This window comes from Cololabis saira, chromosome 10 (genome assembly GCF_033807715.1).
Source record: "Cololabis saira isolate AMF1-May2022 chromosome 10, fColSai1.1, whole genome shotgun sequence".
NCBI classification, from domain to species: Eukaryota; Metazoa; Chordata; class Actinopteri; order Beloniformes; family Belonidae; genus Cololabis; species Cololabis saira.
This window is the reverse complement of record NC_084596.1, coordinates 47,897,887-47,912,717: the sequence shown is the minus strand read 5'-3', so window position 1 is coordinate 47,912,717 and position 14,831 is coordinate 47,897,887. Positions and strand designations below refer to the sequence as shown.

Sequence of the window (14,831 nt, the reverse complement as noted above, 5' to 3'; positions counted from 1 at the left end):
CATGGTGCTAGGTGCCCTCTCTTCTCCACCCTTTGGGCCCTTGGCCCGGGTGGGCCTGAAGTGGCTCTCTATGGAGATAGCTTTTCTCCTCGCTATGACATCGGCGAGTCGATGAGTTACATGCCCTGTCAGTCAGCTCAGGGGCTATGTTGTGGCCGAACGTGGCGTTCCTGCCCTAGGTCCTGCAGAGAGTGGGCCGAGCCCTTTGTGCCCCGTACGGGCCCTCGCTGCTTATGCTACCGCGCCTGTGCGACGGTCGGAGCAGCTTGTTCTCTGCCATGGTGGCCCCAACAGGGGGCGTGCTGTTTCTGGACAGCGCCGTCCCACTGGGTGGTGGACACCGTCGAGCATGCCTACAGGGCCAGTGGCCGCCCCTTACCAGTGGGGGTGAGGTGCCACTCGACCAGAAGCGTCGCAGCTTCTTGGCTGCCCTGAAGGGGATGCCTCTGGAGGACATCTGCACAGCGGCTTCGTGGACGTCGCCAGACACGTTCTCCAGATTTTACCGGATCAATGTCGCCACTCCCCAACCATTGGGCGTGGTTCTACTCCCGGGTCCTTCTGCCCCTGGTCAGTGAGGTAAGTGACCGGGATCCTACGTGACATTGTTGGTATTCGTCATCCAGTGCTTACAGCACCGCCTGGCGGTCAGTAGGGACGAAATAGAACGAAAGTTACGCCTGTAACTACGGTTCTATGAGTCCCAGATGACCGCCAGGCCTGCCGGTCACTCCGAATCCTCGTGCTCTCGCGAGAAGATTCTAGGAGTCGATCCCATGCTGACGACGGAAGATATACCCCTTCCGGGGGTCATGCAGGGGTCACGGGTGACGTGACATTGTTGGTATTGTACTCGACATGCGCATGCGCGAGGGGAGATATCCAGTGCTTACAGCACCGCCTGGCGGTCAGTAGGGACTCATAGAACCGTAGTTACAGGCGTAACTTTCGGTTCATATGGCCCTTACACACTTCCTGCTCAGCCGACCTCAGTTAATCCACACCTTCAGGGGTTCTCACCCAGAGGCGGATCTAGGGGGTGGCTACTCGGGCTCAAGCCCCGAATGATTTTCCAAAAGCCCCGGATCTGAAAAAACAAAACAAACAAAAGAAAAAAAAATCGTCTGGTCTAAATGTTCAATTTGGGCGCAGGCGTGGCGCAGGCGTGCTCTGGGCGCAAAGCACAGACCGAGCAGGTCCTGTCGATTTCTGCTGCTTCGTCGAAAAATGCTACTGCCGCATAAACCGACAGTATAATATGTCGATTTCTGCTACCCTATCAGAAAAAGCTCCCTAAAGGTTTTCTACCTTTTGTAGAGCTACAATTTTACTGTGTTTTACTCCCTAGCCCACTTCCTTTTCCCCTAAGTGGTCCTTGTCTCTTGCCAGGCCGTCATTGTAAATAAGAATGTGTTATTAATGACCTGCCTGGCTAAATAAAGGCCAATGACTGAATTAATATCAAATAAAGCAGTAGAATAGGTTTTTTTTCTCTTTATCGTATAATGTTCACAGTGTGTAATGCAATTCATGTCATGGGTCGTGTATTTTGAAGGATGAAATACTCAACATCCCATGTTATCCATTTAAATCAATATTTCAGGGGTAGCATAATTTGATAGTCCAGTAACATCCTATCAAATAATGCTCCCGTCACTTAATGCATTCATGGCACGGGAAGCATCTAAAATGATCTCTGCTGGCCTGATACTGCGCCGCAAAGTATGTAAAATTATCTAAATATCTTAAAATATTTGCATGCGCCCAAATTGAAAATGTTTTTATTTCACCGTGCCGCGCTGTGACGACATCTCGGCGCGTCCAATAGGAGAGAAGGTGGTGGAGGGTGAAAAAAAACTTGCAGGTTGTAGATCAGAGACGATCAAGATGTGAGGAGCTGTGGGATACGAGACTGCAGGGATACGTGGGATACGTGACCTCAACAAAAAGGGACAAAAGTGGAGAGAAATCTCCCACAATTTGGGCATACCAGGTGTGTTTAAAAGTGGTAGAAAACTTTTGGTAGTGGTAGAGAGCTATTGCAAACCGAGCTGTAGCTACTGTACGTCCAAACGAGGGGGAAACGGCAGCCAGACTGGAAAACATTTTATTTTTCCTTTTTTTTCCTTTTTCTGACGAAAGAAACCAGTTCAAGCAGCTGGTGACTATTGCAACATTTCTATAGTAAAAAGGTCTGAATTTGTTGTCCAGTGCTTTTTGTTCATATTTTCACCCCCCCGGGGCTAAGCCCCGGATCTCCTGACATCCTAGATCCGCCCCTGTTCTCACCGGCCTCTGGTGGGGGAGCAAGGGCCCCTTCGTGGTGTAGCTGGGGAACCCCGCAGTGGGCTCCTTCTCTTCTGGACCAGGTGTCGGTAATGGGGGTTGTGGCCAATCCAGCGGCGCAGCGCATCGCAAGCCTCCTGCTGCATACTGATGTTGGTGAAGCTAACAGCGAGCGCCATGAGGGCCAGCAGGTTATTGGGGCGGAGCTCCAGACACCTGCAACAGGTCAGAAGTGTGTGTTGTCCTCCAAATCACCAACAATACCAATAAAACACTCACTCAGCACTTGTTCATGGTGCCTGACCTCTCCAGAGACACAATGGCACCGTGTTCGTTCTCGTTCTCCGCCTGAGTCATCCCCAGCAGCTGCCACGCCTAAAAACACAATGAAGAAAGATTCATAACAGAGCCCCTCCCACATGTGATGCCACTCTGTCAATTAACAGTGTTAACAAATGTGTCACAACACACAACAAGCCCTCAGTTTCTGAGCACAAAAACAAGAGTTCATCCTGTTCTGGCCCTGGGCGTAAGTTCAAGTGTTCTGTCAGTCCCTGCTGGTTTATGTTCCTGTGCCTCGATGCTGGAAGTGGATTGGTGCAGACGGGATGGGCCACTGTCTAAATACTTGGTGTCTCATGCAGGCGGACTCCCCCTTAATAGCAGCGGCATGCCTGTTCCCTAAAACACTGACGTTTGTAGACTGAATTGCCCTTGATAGTAAAGTTCAGGGGTGAACAAGTACTGTGTTTTCCGGACTAAAAGACACACTTAAAATCCTTAACTTTTCTCAAAAATCATCCGTGTAATCAAACCCTATAATCAGGTGCACCTTATGTATGAATTTTGTTATGCTTACTGACCTTGTTGTGCTGGCAATTAACCATCATCTAGTCAATGTTACCTTACTATAATTAGACGCCAAGCCAAGGTTAGGTTTTTAGAGTAAACCAAATTTAAAAAAAATCATATCATAATCCAATTCTAATCAAATGTTGGAATACAACGTGGTTCCAACTTCACACTAACGTCAGGTGTCTGCTATCACTGGCAATGATGAACCAATCAGAGAACAGGACGTAGTATGACGCTTACCTCCTCCACTTTTTATTTGTTGATGTGTGGAAGTGGAATGATTTAAAATGTGAGTGTATTTTTCTGTATTAGTTACAAATGAACGATATTCTGAGTTATGGTGAACGAGTTGAAGAAAGTTTCACTTACCAGACTGTTTTGTATCGCTTTATATGGCTTTTTATCATGATCCTTATAACACGGTGTGTCTTATGTATGAAAAAAGACCTGTTTATTGGTTATAATGCGGTGCGCCTAATGGTCAGCAAAATACAATAAAGTAATTTCAATTTAAACTGACAATTTCTTTGTTGATGTGTTTTTCTCCTGTTTAGTTTAGGCCGTCACTGTCATTTATTTTTAACTTTGGTTTGACAGGTGAGGTAGGACTGGGTTTATAAGTCGGATGTTTTGTTTGTTATTTTGGCTTCAAGTCACCCTGAAGTTTATCGCTTCCTTTTGGGAGGAGACATGGTGTAATTTATGTGGTCTCCAGTTACTACCAGACTGGAGGGGCATAACAATCCTCATTGATGTACAAAATGTAGTAGTCCTTCCTTGGCTTGTTTTATTGGGTAAAAACACCAGTTAGTTGGCTTTATTGTTTTATATATGGGTACAACACAGTATCATCTGCATAGAATTGAAAGTTTCTGCCATGCTGCAGCATAAAGTTAACAGTTGCTGAAGACAACTTTGTATTAAACATAACTAACACAAGTCTACAGTTGTGTACAAGTTAGTAGCTCCACTATCAGATGATTTCTACACAACAAAAAAACAGAACTGTATGGTGCTCACCTCGGCGTCCTGCGGGTCCTGCAGGATGGCAGCTTCTAGCAGCAGCAAGGCAGTGTTGAGGTCTCCATTTCGAGCTTTCTCCTGACCCTCCATGAAGACGTTGGGACAGTCTCTGTAAGGGTTGTTGGTGTTGAAGGAGTAACCCTTCAACACCAACAGAGAGCAATAAACAGATTAAAACGTAAGTAAAAAGCAAGGATAGTTTGTGCTCTGGATCAAAACGTTGGGAGACAATAGCTCCCACTCCTCTGTCTGATGCGTCCACTTTACGATGAACTGCTTGGAGGGATCAGGTTGTCTGAAGATGGGGGCAGTGGTGAAGGCAGTTTTATTGATAGAGCGTCTATTACAATACCAAGTTTTGCCTAGGCGCTTTCCAGACACCAGAACATCCAGGTTGACAAAAATGTGTTTAAGTGTTTAAGAATATCCCGGAGAACATCATTGATGACTGCCTGAAAAATAGCTGGAGCATTAGTAAGTGGGGATAACCAGATACTTTAAATGACCCAAAGGAGTGTTGAAAGGATTTTTCTGCTCATCACCTTCTCTGACCTTAATAAGATGATAAGCATCAAGTCTATTTTGTAGAAGACTGTGGATCCATGCAGAGGTTCAAATGCGGATGTGAGTAGAGGAAGACGACATTTGCTCCTCGACGTGATGCTGCTGAGACCATAGAGATCAATACGAGAAAGTGGGTAACCATCTTTGATTGCTCCAAAGAAAAGCCCCTCCCCTTATGGGGGCGGAGGACGGTTTTATTTTTCCTGCAGCCAGAGTATCCCGGATGTAGTCCTCCCTAGCCTCTCTCTGAGGAAGTGAAAAGTTATATGGTCAACTGGAGGGGAGAGGAGCACCAGGTAGCCACATGATCTATAAGGAGGCAAAGACAGAGCATGGTCCTTACTGAAGATCACCAAGATCAATTCAATTCAATTCAATTTTATTTGTATATCGTCTAATACAACAGATGTTGTCTCTAGACGCTTTCCAGAGACCCAGAACATGAACATAAACCCCCTGAGCAATTATTACATAAACAATGGCAGGTAAAAACTTCCCTAGTGGGAGATCATGATATCCAGTAGGACATGGTGGTTCTGGAGGAGCCTATCTGCTCCCTGTGATGGTGACTGGGGAGACTGTAAACTTAAGTTGTGAAACAATTACATCCATATCCTCCAGATACTTTCCATATTCCATTCAGGTTAAGGGTTGTATTTTGTCCAAGCAGTCCAAGTGTCCAAGTGTTTCTGTCTGAATTTTCAGATTTCCTATCTGGATTATTGATCAGTACAGATAAATTCATCATAGTGGGTGACTTTAATATTCATATGGATGTTGAAAGCGATAATCTTAAATTAGCTTTCAATTCTCTTCTAGAATCAATGGGTATCTCACAAAAAGTGAACAAACCAACGCACTGTTTTAATCATACCCTCGATCTCTTTCTCACCTACGGTGTTGAAACTGATGATCTGTTGGTGTCACCTGTAAACTCCCTTTTATCTGACCATCATTTAATAACGTTTGAATTTAATATTGTCGATGTTGAAGTGCAAAATAGGAGGTATTATTTTAGCAGATGTTTGTCTGATGAAGCTATTGCTAAATTTAGTGAGGCCATTGCTCATCTTACAACGTTTTCTGTTCAGCACTGTAGCCAGGCTGACAAAGAGTAACAACTCTGTTGAGCCGTGCATTCCTGCAGCTCTCAGTAGTGAAGAGTTTAAGAGCTTCTTTAACAGTAAAATCAGGAGAATTAGAGAAGAAATCAACCAGCCGGTTGTGGGCGTTTCTTCAGCTTTAGCGACTTCCCTAGGCTCGGACTTGACTCTAGACTGTTTTGATCCTATAGACCTCCCTGAGCTGACCACACTCGTCAATAGAGCTAAGTCAACCACATGTATGTTAGACCCCATCCCGACTCGACTATTCAAAAATGTTTTTTCTCTTATTGGTGCGACAATACTGGACCAAATTAACCTATCCCTAAACTTAGGATATGTACCACAGGTTTTCAAAGTTGCAGTTATTAAATCTTTACTTAAAAACCTTCTCTTGACCCAGACACCTTAGCTAATTATAGGCCAATTTCCAACCTTCCATTTGTGTCTAAAATTCTGGAAAAGGCAGTTTCCAGCCAGTTATGTGACTACTTGTATAGAAATGATCTGTTTGAAGTTTCAGGGTTTAGAGTGCATCATAGCACAGAGACAGCACTGGTTCGAGTCACGAATGACCTCCTTATGACCTCAGATAAGGGACTAGTGTCCATACTGGTTCTACTGGACCTCAGATAAGGGATTAGTGTCCATACTGGTTCTACTGGACCTCAGATAAGGGATTAGTGTCCATACTGGTTCTACTGGACCTCAGATAAGGGATTAGTTTCCATACTGGTTCTACTGGACCTCAGATAAGGGATTAGTGTCCATACTGGTTCTACTGGACCTCATACTGGTTCTACTGGACCTCAGATAAGGGATTAGTGTCCATACTGGTTCTACTGTACCTCAGATAAGGGATTAGGGTCCATACTGGTTCTACTGGACCTCAGATAAGGATTAGTGTCCATACTGGTTCTACTGGACCTCAGATAAGGGATTAGTGTCCATACTGGTTCTACTGGACCTCAGTGCTGCTTTTGACACTGTAGATCAGCATTTTACTGCACAGGTTAGAGCATGTTGTGGGGATTAAAGGGACAGCTCTACATTTTACTCGTAGTGCCAAGAGTATCCAAATGTAGATTTGGAGGGCGGGCGTTCTGCTATCAGGCAGCGTTACTATGGAACCAACTTCCAATCTGGGTTAAGGAGGCTGACACCACCTCCACCTTTAAAACTAAACTTAAAACCTTTCTGTTTAGTAAAGCCTATAGTTAGTGTTTAGTAAACCTCTAGCTGGTGTTGGTAAATCTCTAGGTAGTGTAAACTCTAGTGTGTTAGAGTCAGTAGTCATAGTTGCAGCTATAGAACAAGACTATAATAGTTAGTCTCAAAAATAGTCATAATCTGGTCATCCCGCTGCTGCTTACACCTGCTGCGCCCCCCCGGTCATCCCGCTGCTGCTTCCACCTGCCTGCATAGATGTCTGCTGTGTTGCTGCTGACGTCCCCGACCCCCCAGTCTGGCCTCCAGTAGGAGGGTCCCCCTTATGAGCCTGGTCCTGGTCCAGGTTTCTTCCCTCCTAAAGGGGAGTTTTTCCTTGTCACTGTTTGGCTTAAGGTTTTTCTCCCACTATGGGAGTTTTTACCTGCCATTGTTTATGTAATAATTGCTCGGGGGTTTATGTTCATGTTCTGGATCTCTGGAAAGCATCTAAAGACAACATCTGTTGTATTAGACGCTATACAAATAAAATTGAATTGAAAATTGAATTGAAGTGTGTCTTAGGAGCTGATGATAGATTTTTTAAATTATTTGTTTTTCACAATGATTGCCTGGATTGCTGGATTGCAAGGACTAACTGTCGTGGTATTACTTGGTGGCTAAGAGTCTGCCATATAAAGTATGAGTCTTGAGAGCAGAATCAAGAGGCTCCAGTAAACAACTGGCCTGAGTGGAAAAATATGCATCTAAAAATTCTCCTTCAGCTCCTGAGTCAATAAAGGCTAATAAAGGAAAGCTACAAGTACCTTTGTTGACTGGCATAAATCAGAAAATGAAGTGGGGTTTTGGAGCTGTCAGTGCATTACCTACCAGTACCCCCACATCTGCTATTGCCCCATCGTTGGCCGGAACAGGCACGCTGACAAAAATGTCCATGTTTGCCACAGTAAATGCACTGGCCGGCTTGAATCTAACAAACTTTCAGAGACGGATTGAGTTGCATGGGTGTAGTGTGATATGGAAGTGTTGGAAAAAGAACTTTAGGAACACAACCCAGCTGAAATAACAGAAGGGTCTGACCAAGGATCCCATGTTCCGGTTCTGCTTCTCTCCTGTCTGCATTTCTGGAGGCCACTGTTGATCCAATAAAGTGGCAAATCATGAGAAAGTAGTTCATCTTTTGAGTTCTCGTTCAGAGCATTAATATATGGAGCTACAACAGTCTCATAATTTGCAAATGCTCACAGCGTTTCACAAATGCACAGCACAAAATTCACAAATGCACACACCCATCCGCAAATGCACACACTGTTTCACAAATGCACAGGACAAGTTTCACAAATGCACAGAACAGTTCACACGTGCGTAGGACGTGTTTTTTTGTCTGTGAGCTGCGCTGGATTTGCGTGTGACTTTTGAGACTCCCATGACGTGACTCGATCCACAAATACGTTTTTTTTAACACGGAAGGATCTGCGACCAATCAGATGTCTTCCTTTGTTTTAGCCAATCATAAGAGCGCACCCCACGTGGGGGACAACAGAGCAGTGGATAAAACACGACTTACTCGTAAACCAATCAGATTAAAGGGGCGGATACAGAGGAAGCAGAGCAGTGATCTCCTCTCCATTCTGTATTGCTGTCTTGTTTATTTATCTTTACTCCACCAACTCGAAATATTGAATAACTTTTCTAAGCGAACAACGCGAACGCAGTTCAAACAGCAGGTGTATCCGCCCCTTTAATCTGATTGGTTTAGAGTAAATCGTCCCCCACGTGGGGTGCGCTCTTATGATTGGCTGAAACAAAGGAAGATATCTGATTGGTTGCAGATCCTTCCGTGTTAAAAAAAAACGTATTTGTGGATCGAGTCACGTCAGGGGAGTCTCAAAAGTCACACGCAAATCCAGCGCAGCTCATAGACAAAAAAACGTTTGTAAATCAGGTTATATTTGTGTGTGCATCAAAAATACATTTGTGTATCTTGTCCTACGCACGTGTGAATTGTTCTGTGCATTTGTGAAACTGGTCCTGTGCATTTGTGAAACTTGTCCTGTGCATTTGTGAAACTTGTCCTGTGCATTTGCGAAACAGTGCGTGTATTTGCGAATCGTTGTGTGCATTTGCGAATCGGTGTGTGCATTTGTGAATTTTGTCCTGTGCATTTGTGAAACGGTGTGCGCATTTGCGAATTATGAGACTGTTTTATCTCCGTATTAATAAGTACTCTTTAAATGGTTGCTGAATCCTCTCCAGAAATCAATGGAAAAATAAGCCACACTGTGATTTCCATGCCAGATATTTAACATTCAGATATTCAACATTCAACAGTCATTCAGAGGCGTCCCTCAGTCAGGATAATCAAATACTCTTGAATTTAAGACACAAAATCAGAGTAGGAGCAATCAAAAATGGGTTGCACGGAAAAAAATGCCTTGGGCCATGCCAGAGGTCTTCCCTTTAGCAGACTCAGGATTACTGTACCTTTAGGACATTGGTGGGAAAACCATTTGGTTTCTGCAAGAAAACCAACAAGAACTGCAGTAAAAACCCAAGACAAAGATCTGGCTGGCCAGAAAATGGATGGGGATATAAGAGGTGGGTAGCCTGTGCTGGAAGGGATTGTGGTTGCTCTGGATCCAGACCCTAGTGGTGATTAGAGGAACTGTCGGTCTGGATCCAGACCCTAGTGGTGATTAGAGGAACTGTCGGTCTGGATCCAGACCCTAGTGGTCATTAGAGGAACTGTCGGTCTGGATCCAGACCCTAGTGGTCATTAGAGGAACTGTCGGTCTGGATCCAGACCCAGGAGTTCAAAGCATAGCCTTTCCTCTTTCTAAAGTTTTATTTTGATACAGGATTTAATCAGTTTTTGATTTTAGTGTATTCTGTGTCAGATCATTTTTTTAAAATCTGTATCCAAAGAAAAAGGAGCCCATCTGATGTACAACACCGTGTTGATATAGGACGAGCTTCACCTCTGTCACTGCGGTGATGTAACACCTCAGACCAGGACGGGATTGGACCAGGATTACTGAGCCCATCCATCTGAATGGAAACATTGCAGCTGATCTGTTGCAGAGGATTAAAGCTGAGGATTTACGCTGAATATCCACCTTCATGATTATCTGTCATTACTGAGAAACATCAGCTCGGAATCCCTGCTGAAGCAGACTCCCCTTCAGAAGATGGCATGTGGCAGGATCTCAGAGGTGAAGCAGTCTGATTACATCACATCAGCCCACATCATGATCAAAATTACATCATACAATCTGTTTAAGGGCTTTTTACCCTCAAACGACACACCACGAATGTTGAAGAAGACCACCACACTGCGTTGAAAATGTGACAAAACTGATGCCAAACTGTGATTAAGAACTGCTATTTCATTACTAATGATGTTCAAAATGTATTGTGCAACATTAGTGGAGGAAAGGTTCCAGCACACTGGAGTTTTATAAACCCTTAAAGCAGTTTTCGAAGCTGAGGGTCAGCACACTACGGAACACCTGCCCATAACACACCACAGCCAACTCACCTAATCCTCTTGAGTGTGGTCAGCTCACAATTCAATTCAATTCATTTTTATTTATATAGCGTCTATTACAACAGAAGTTGTCTCTAGGCGCTTTCCAGAGACTCAGAACATGAACCCCCGAGCAATTATTACACAAACAATGGCAGGTAAAAACTCCTCTAGTGGGAGAAAAACCTTAAGCCAAACAGTGGCAAGAAAAACTCCCCTTTAGGAGGAAGAAACCTGGACCAGGACCTGGATCATTAGGGGGGTAGAAACCTGGACCAGGACCTGGATCATTAGGGGGGTAGAAACCTGGACCAGGACCTGGATCATAAGGGGGGTAGAAACCTGTACCAGGACCTGGATCATAAGGGGGGACCCTCCTGACTGGGGTGGTCGGGAGGTGGGGGGGGGCCAGGACGTCAGCAAACACACAGCAGACATCCACACAAACAACAGGAGAGCTTATGCAGCTGGAATCCGTGGACTTCGGGACCATTTTGTTTTAAAGGGATTGCGACATGAAAAACACATTTTTCTTGATTTTTTGTGTTTAGTTGGGTGTCTTGACATCAATTACACCCAAAAAAAAACAAACTTTTAACATTCAGTGTATTGTGTGCTCTCTGGGAATTTCCGCTGAATTTCCGCTGGGAATTTCCTCTGGGAATTTCCTCCTCCCAACCCGGGGGGTTGGGAGGAGAAGCGGGGCAATGATTGACAGGAAAGGGGGAAAAGGACGCGTTTTTCACTGCGCAAAAAACACAGTCGTAAAAAAAGCCAGGCATGGAGTACTGGAGTGAAGTTTTTCTTGTTACACCCTTTTACACATATTTGAGGCATATTGGCCAAGACTTTTAATAGTGTTAAAAGCATGTTAAAAATTATGTCACAATACCTTTAAGATACCCTATCAGGGTTAATTGCCCCTGAAAACACAGCTCCAGGGATAATGCAAGCTCACAATCCCCCTCGCCCAAAAGAGGGTGGTGATTCAAGTAAGAGCTTCTGCAGTACTGTGCATTCTGTACTGGTCTGTTGTGATATAGAGAGAGCCGAGAGCTGTTTGCTAGTGATTTATGTTATTTCCATCATCTGTGAAAGCGTGGGGAGTGACTATCGATACAAGTGGCTGAAATGACTTTCTGCAGGGTGGCTGGACTCTCACATTCAGAGGACCAGCGGAACAGGTTCAGATGCCTCTGCACGGAGGTGTTTCAGATACTGTACGTCCAAGCAGGTGGAAACCCTGAAGCAGACCCAGGACAGAAGCCCCTGAGCAGCCTTGCACAAGACCAACTAAAGGCTGAATTATAGTTCTGCATTAAATCAACGCAGAGCCTACGCCGTAGGGCACGCGGGAGTCTCTCCGTAGGCTACGCCGTAGCCTGACCTGCACCTCCCAAAAGTGTAACTACGCGTCGAGGCGACGCAGACCCAACACAGACTGAGAAGGCTGTGATTGGTTTGTTTGGTAGCAACACATTTCCGGTTCCGGTTGGTGAAGCAGTCGTGAACTTTAGCGCTCTTTTCTTCGTGTGTGATTTTTTTTGTCAAGGTTGTTTTGTTTTTTTGCACAATAGTTGTCCTTATCTCTTTGATTCACTGTGAGAGGAAAAACCGGAAGCTAAACAAAGTATGCTCTGCGTTGGTTTAACACAGAACCATAATTCAGGCTTAAGAGATGCTGCTGCCATCAAATTCAAACTTGCCTTGTTTTTTTTTAACAAAATACTTTTTATCGTTTAAATGCTTGGTGTTTTTTTTAATATTATATTGTTTTTAAGATATATGTTAATGCTATAGAAAATAGTGAAATTATGATGTTATTTACACTACCAGTCAAAAGTTTTAAACGCCCCAATTTTTCCAGTTTGTTATTGAAACGTTATTGTGATCTGAAAGGAAAGCATTCTTTCAGTCCTGAATTTGGGAACTGCACCATATGTGTATGCCAGTCAGAGAGAGGGGTGAGCATTACCTTCTCCACAGGTAAGATGGTGGACGGGGTTGGAAGCTGACCCTCAGACTCCTCCAGCCAGTTCCTCCGGGCAAGCTCCTCCCACTCCGCCTGCATCTTATCCCAGAACTCAGTGTCTGACTGGAATAAACAACAATATCAACACTGAACATTCTCACTTTTGTCCACAAATGCCATATTCCTACATCTCCTATAATGCACCTGAAAACTCCCACCTGTTTGGTGATCTTTTAGGCTCTTTTGATTTGAAAGCAGTGAGAACCAATTTTTGAGATTTTTTTTTGGACATTTTGGCCCACTGTAAGGTAGCAGTTGGAAACAAGCCCAGGCCATCACCCCTCCACCACCGTGCTTGACAGTGCGTATGCAGTGTTTCTGCTGAAGCGTTGTGTTTGGTTTGCTCCAGCCATGGTTCTGGACATCAAGATCAAACAGCTCTGTTTGGTTTAGGTTCCTTTCATGTCCATAACAGTCTTTCCCTTGTTCATGTAGCATTTACATACATCATGTTCTTCCATATATCCTCAGACAGTAAACAATTATGGAAATGGAAATTATGGAAATAAGTTTGTCCATATTACTTTTATATGCCTTAGTATATATCTTTATCAGATTCATTTCCTCTTCTCCAGTGGATCTAATGTTGTTATCAAAATGGTGTCTCACCTGGAGGTATCTGTAGAAGTCCTGCTCCTCTAGCTCAAAGTTTTTCATAAACTGCTGCAGGGAGTTTAATCTGGTGTTGGAGGATATTGTGCAATACGAGGCGATGCCTAGATCTATCCAACATTTAAATCTACTGTCCAATTCAGCCGGTTTGAAATCTGTATCCATTGCTATTCACCGTAATATTCGTGCATTTCTCTCAAATTTCGGGTCTCTCAGTTTTTTTGTGGCAGATATTTAACGGAACTCTAATCCAACTAGTCATTGTATCCAGATTTAGTTTTAGGAGTGTTTTATCCCCTAGAAGAGATGGGAGAGGTACACTTGTTAGATTTTGTTCTATGTCTTTCCATTTCGCCTCGCAATCTGGATCACACCAGTTGACCAGAAATCGCAGCTGTGCTGCTTTGTAGTAATCTTCCAAACACGGTAAGGACACTCCACCTTTATTTTTATGTAACTGTAATGTCTGAAATTTAATCCGTGGTCTTGCTTTTCCCCAAACAAACATTGATATCATTCTGTTCCATTCAATAAACTGTTTAGGAGGCACCTCAACTGGCAAAGACTGACAAAGGAATAGAAGTTTGGGTAAAATATTCATCTTGATTATGTCTATACGATTATACATATGCATTGGTAGCAATAACCAGCGATTTAGGTCTGCTCTAATGTCTGTTGTTATAGGGAGATAATTATGGTCATAAATAGTACTTAGATCTTTTGGTATTTGTACACCAAGGTATTTAATTTTACTTGCAGTCCAGTTTGTGGTTCTGCAGATCTGAACAAGTTCATATTCAAGTTCTTTATTTGCAAATATGTTGCGTTCAGTTCAACGTTCTCACAGAAATGAACGTGTTCAATGAACGCGTTCATGCACAACACTGGTGTCGATAGCCTTTAAGCTTTTCGTGGATTTGTTTGAGGAGAGCCTCCCAGTGTCAGCCTGAATGGATTCTGTTGTTCAAGTAAGTGGAGTAACATCTCTTTAACATCGTTGTTCCACTCTTCCAAATCGGTCGCTCTCTTTTCCGTCTCTTCAGCCCAGTCAGTTATTACTTTTATTTCAGAAGCAATGCCGTTTAGCTTCTGACTTATTTCCCTTCGGAAGTCCAGACGAATTGCCTGTATTTCAGCGATGATGTTAGCTTGAATAGCCTCCATAGCCTCGTGTTCAGCTTGTGTGTTAGCACCTGTGGCTATGTCCTCGTTTTTTGTCGTTGATTTGTCGGTTTCTGTGGTCCTGTTTCATGATTTTCCTCTAAATTGTTTTTATTCCCCCCTTTCATACTTTTGTGTCAACTTCTCTGGTTTGGTTTTTCAGTTATTTTTGTAAGGGGAGTGAAATTGTCTGGGAGCCCAAGTTTTAAGCTGTTATCTGCTGCTGCGCTTCGAGATACTTCTCAGAGACCATTGCTGATGTCTTTCCCTTTTGGCATAGGCCAAACACTCGGCCACGCCCCCCGCTGTCCTCCCGCCGCTCCAAGATACTGGTCCATGTGTGAGAGAGCATGTACGCTCCCTCATCCGTGTTCCTCGTTTGTTGTCCTTGATTCCTTATTTCTATGGCCTCCAAAATCCAGCGCTGGTATCTTTTGTCCTTGGTGCGGACGACTCTGGCTTTGTCCCAGTTCATGATGTGATTTTCCCTTTTACAGTGGTC

The 14,831-nt window shown here is 44.0% G+C and overlaps 1 protein-coding gene across 2 annotated transcripts in view; it reads right to left on the bottom strand.

The window, feature by feature from the left end:
• Positions 1 to 14,831, bottom strand: part of LOC133453170 (PEX5-related protein-like) — a 112,158-nt gene that overhangs the window by 15,934 nt on the left and 81,393 nt on the right. For both annotated transcript variants that reach the window (XM_061733075.1, XM_061733076.1), the window contains exons 7-10: positions 12,500 to 12,619; positions 4,162 to 4,305; positions 2,591 to 2,661; positions 2,290 to 2,502 (exon numbers count right to left, since the gene is read on the bottom strand). In XM_061733075.1, coding sequence (XP_061589059.1) covers positions 2,290 to 2,502; positions 2,591 to 2,661; positions 4,162 to 4,305; positions 12,500 to 12,619 — 548 coding nt within the window. The remainder of the gene's footprint in view (positions 1 to 2,289; positions 2,503 to 2,590; positions 2,662 to 4,161; positions 4,306 to 12,499; positions 12,620 to 14,831) is intronic.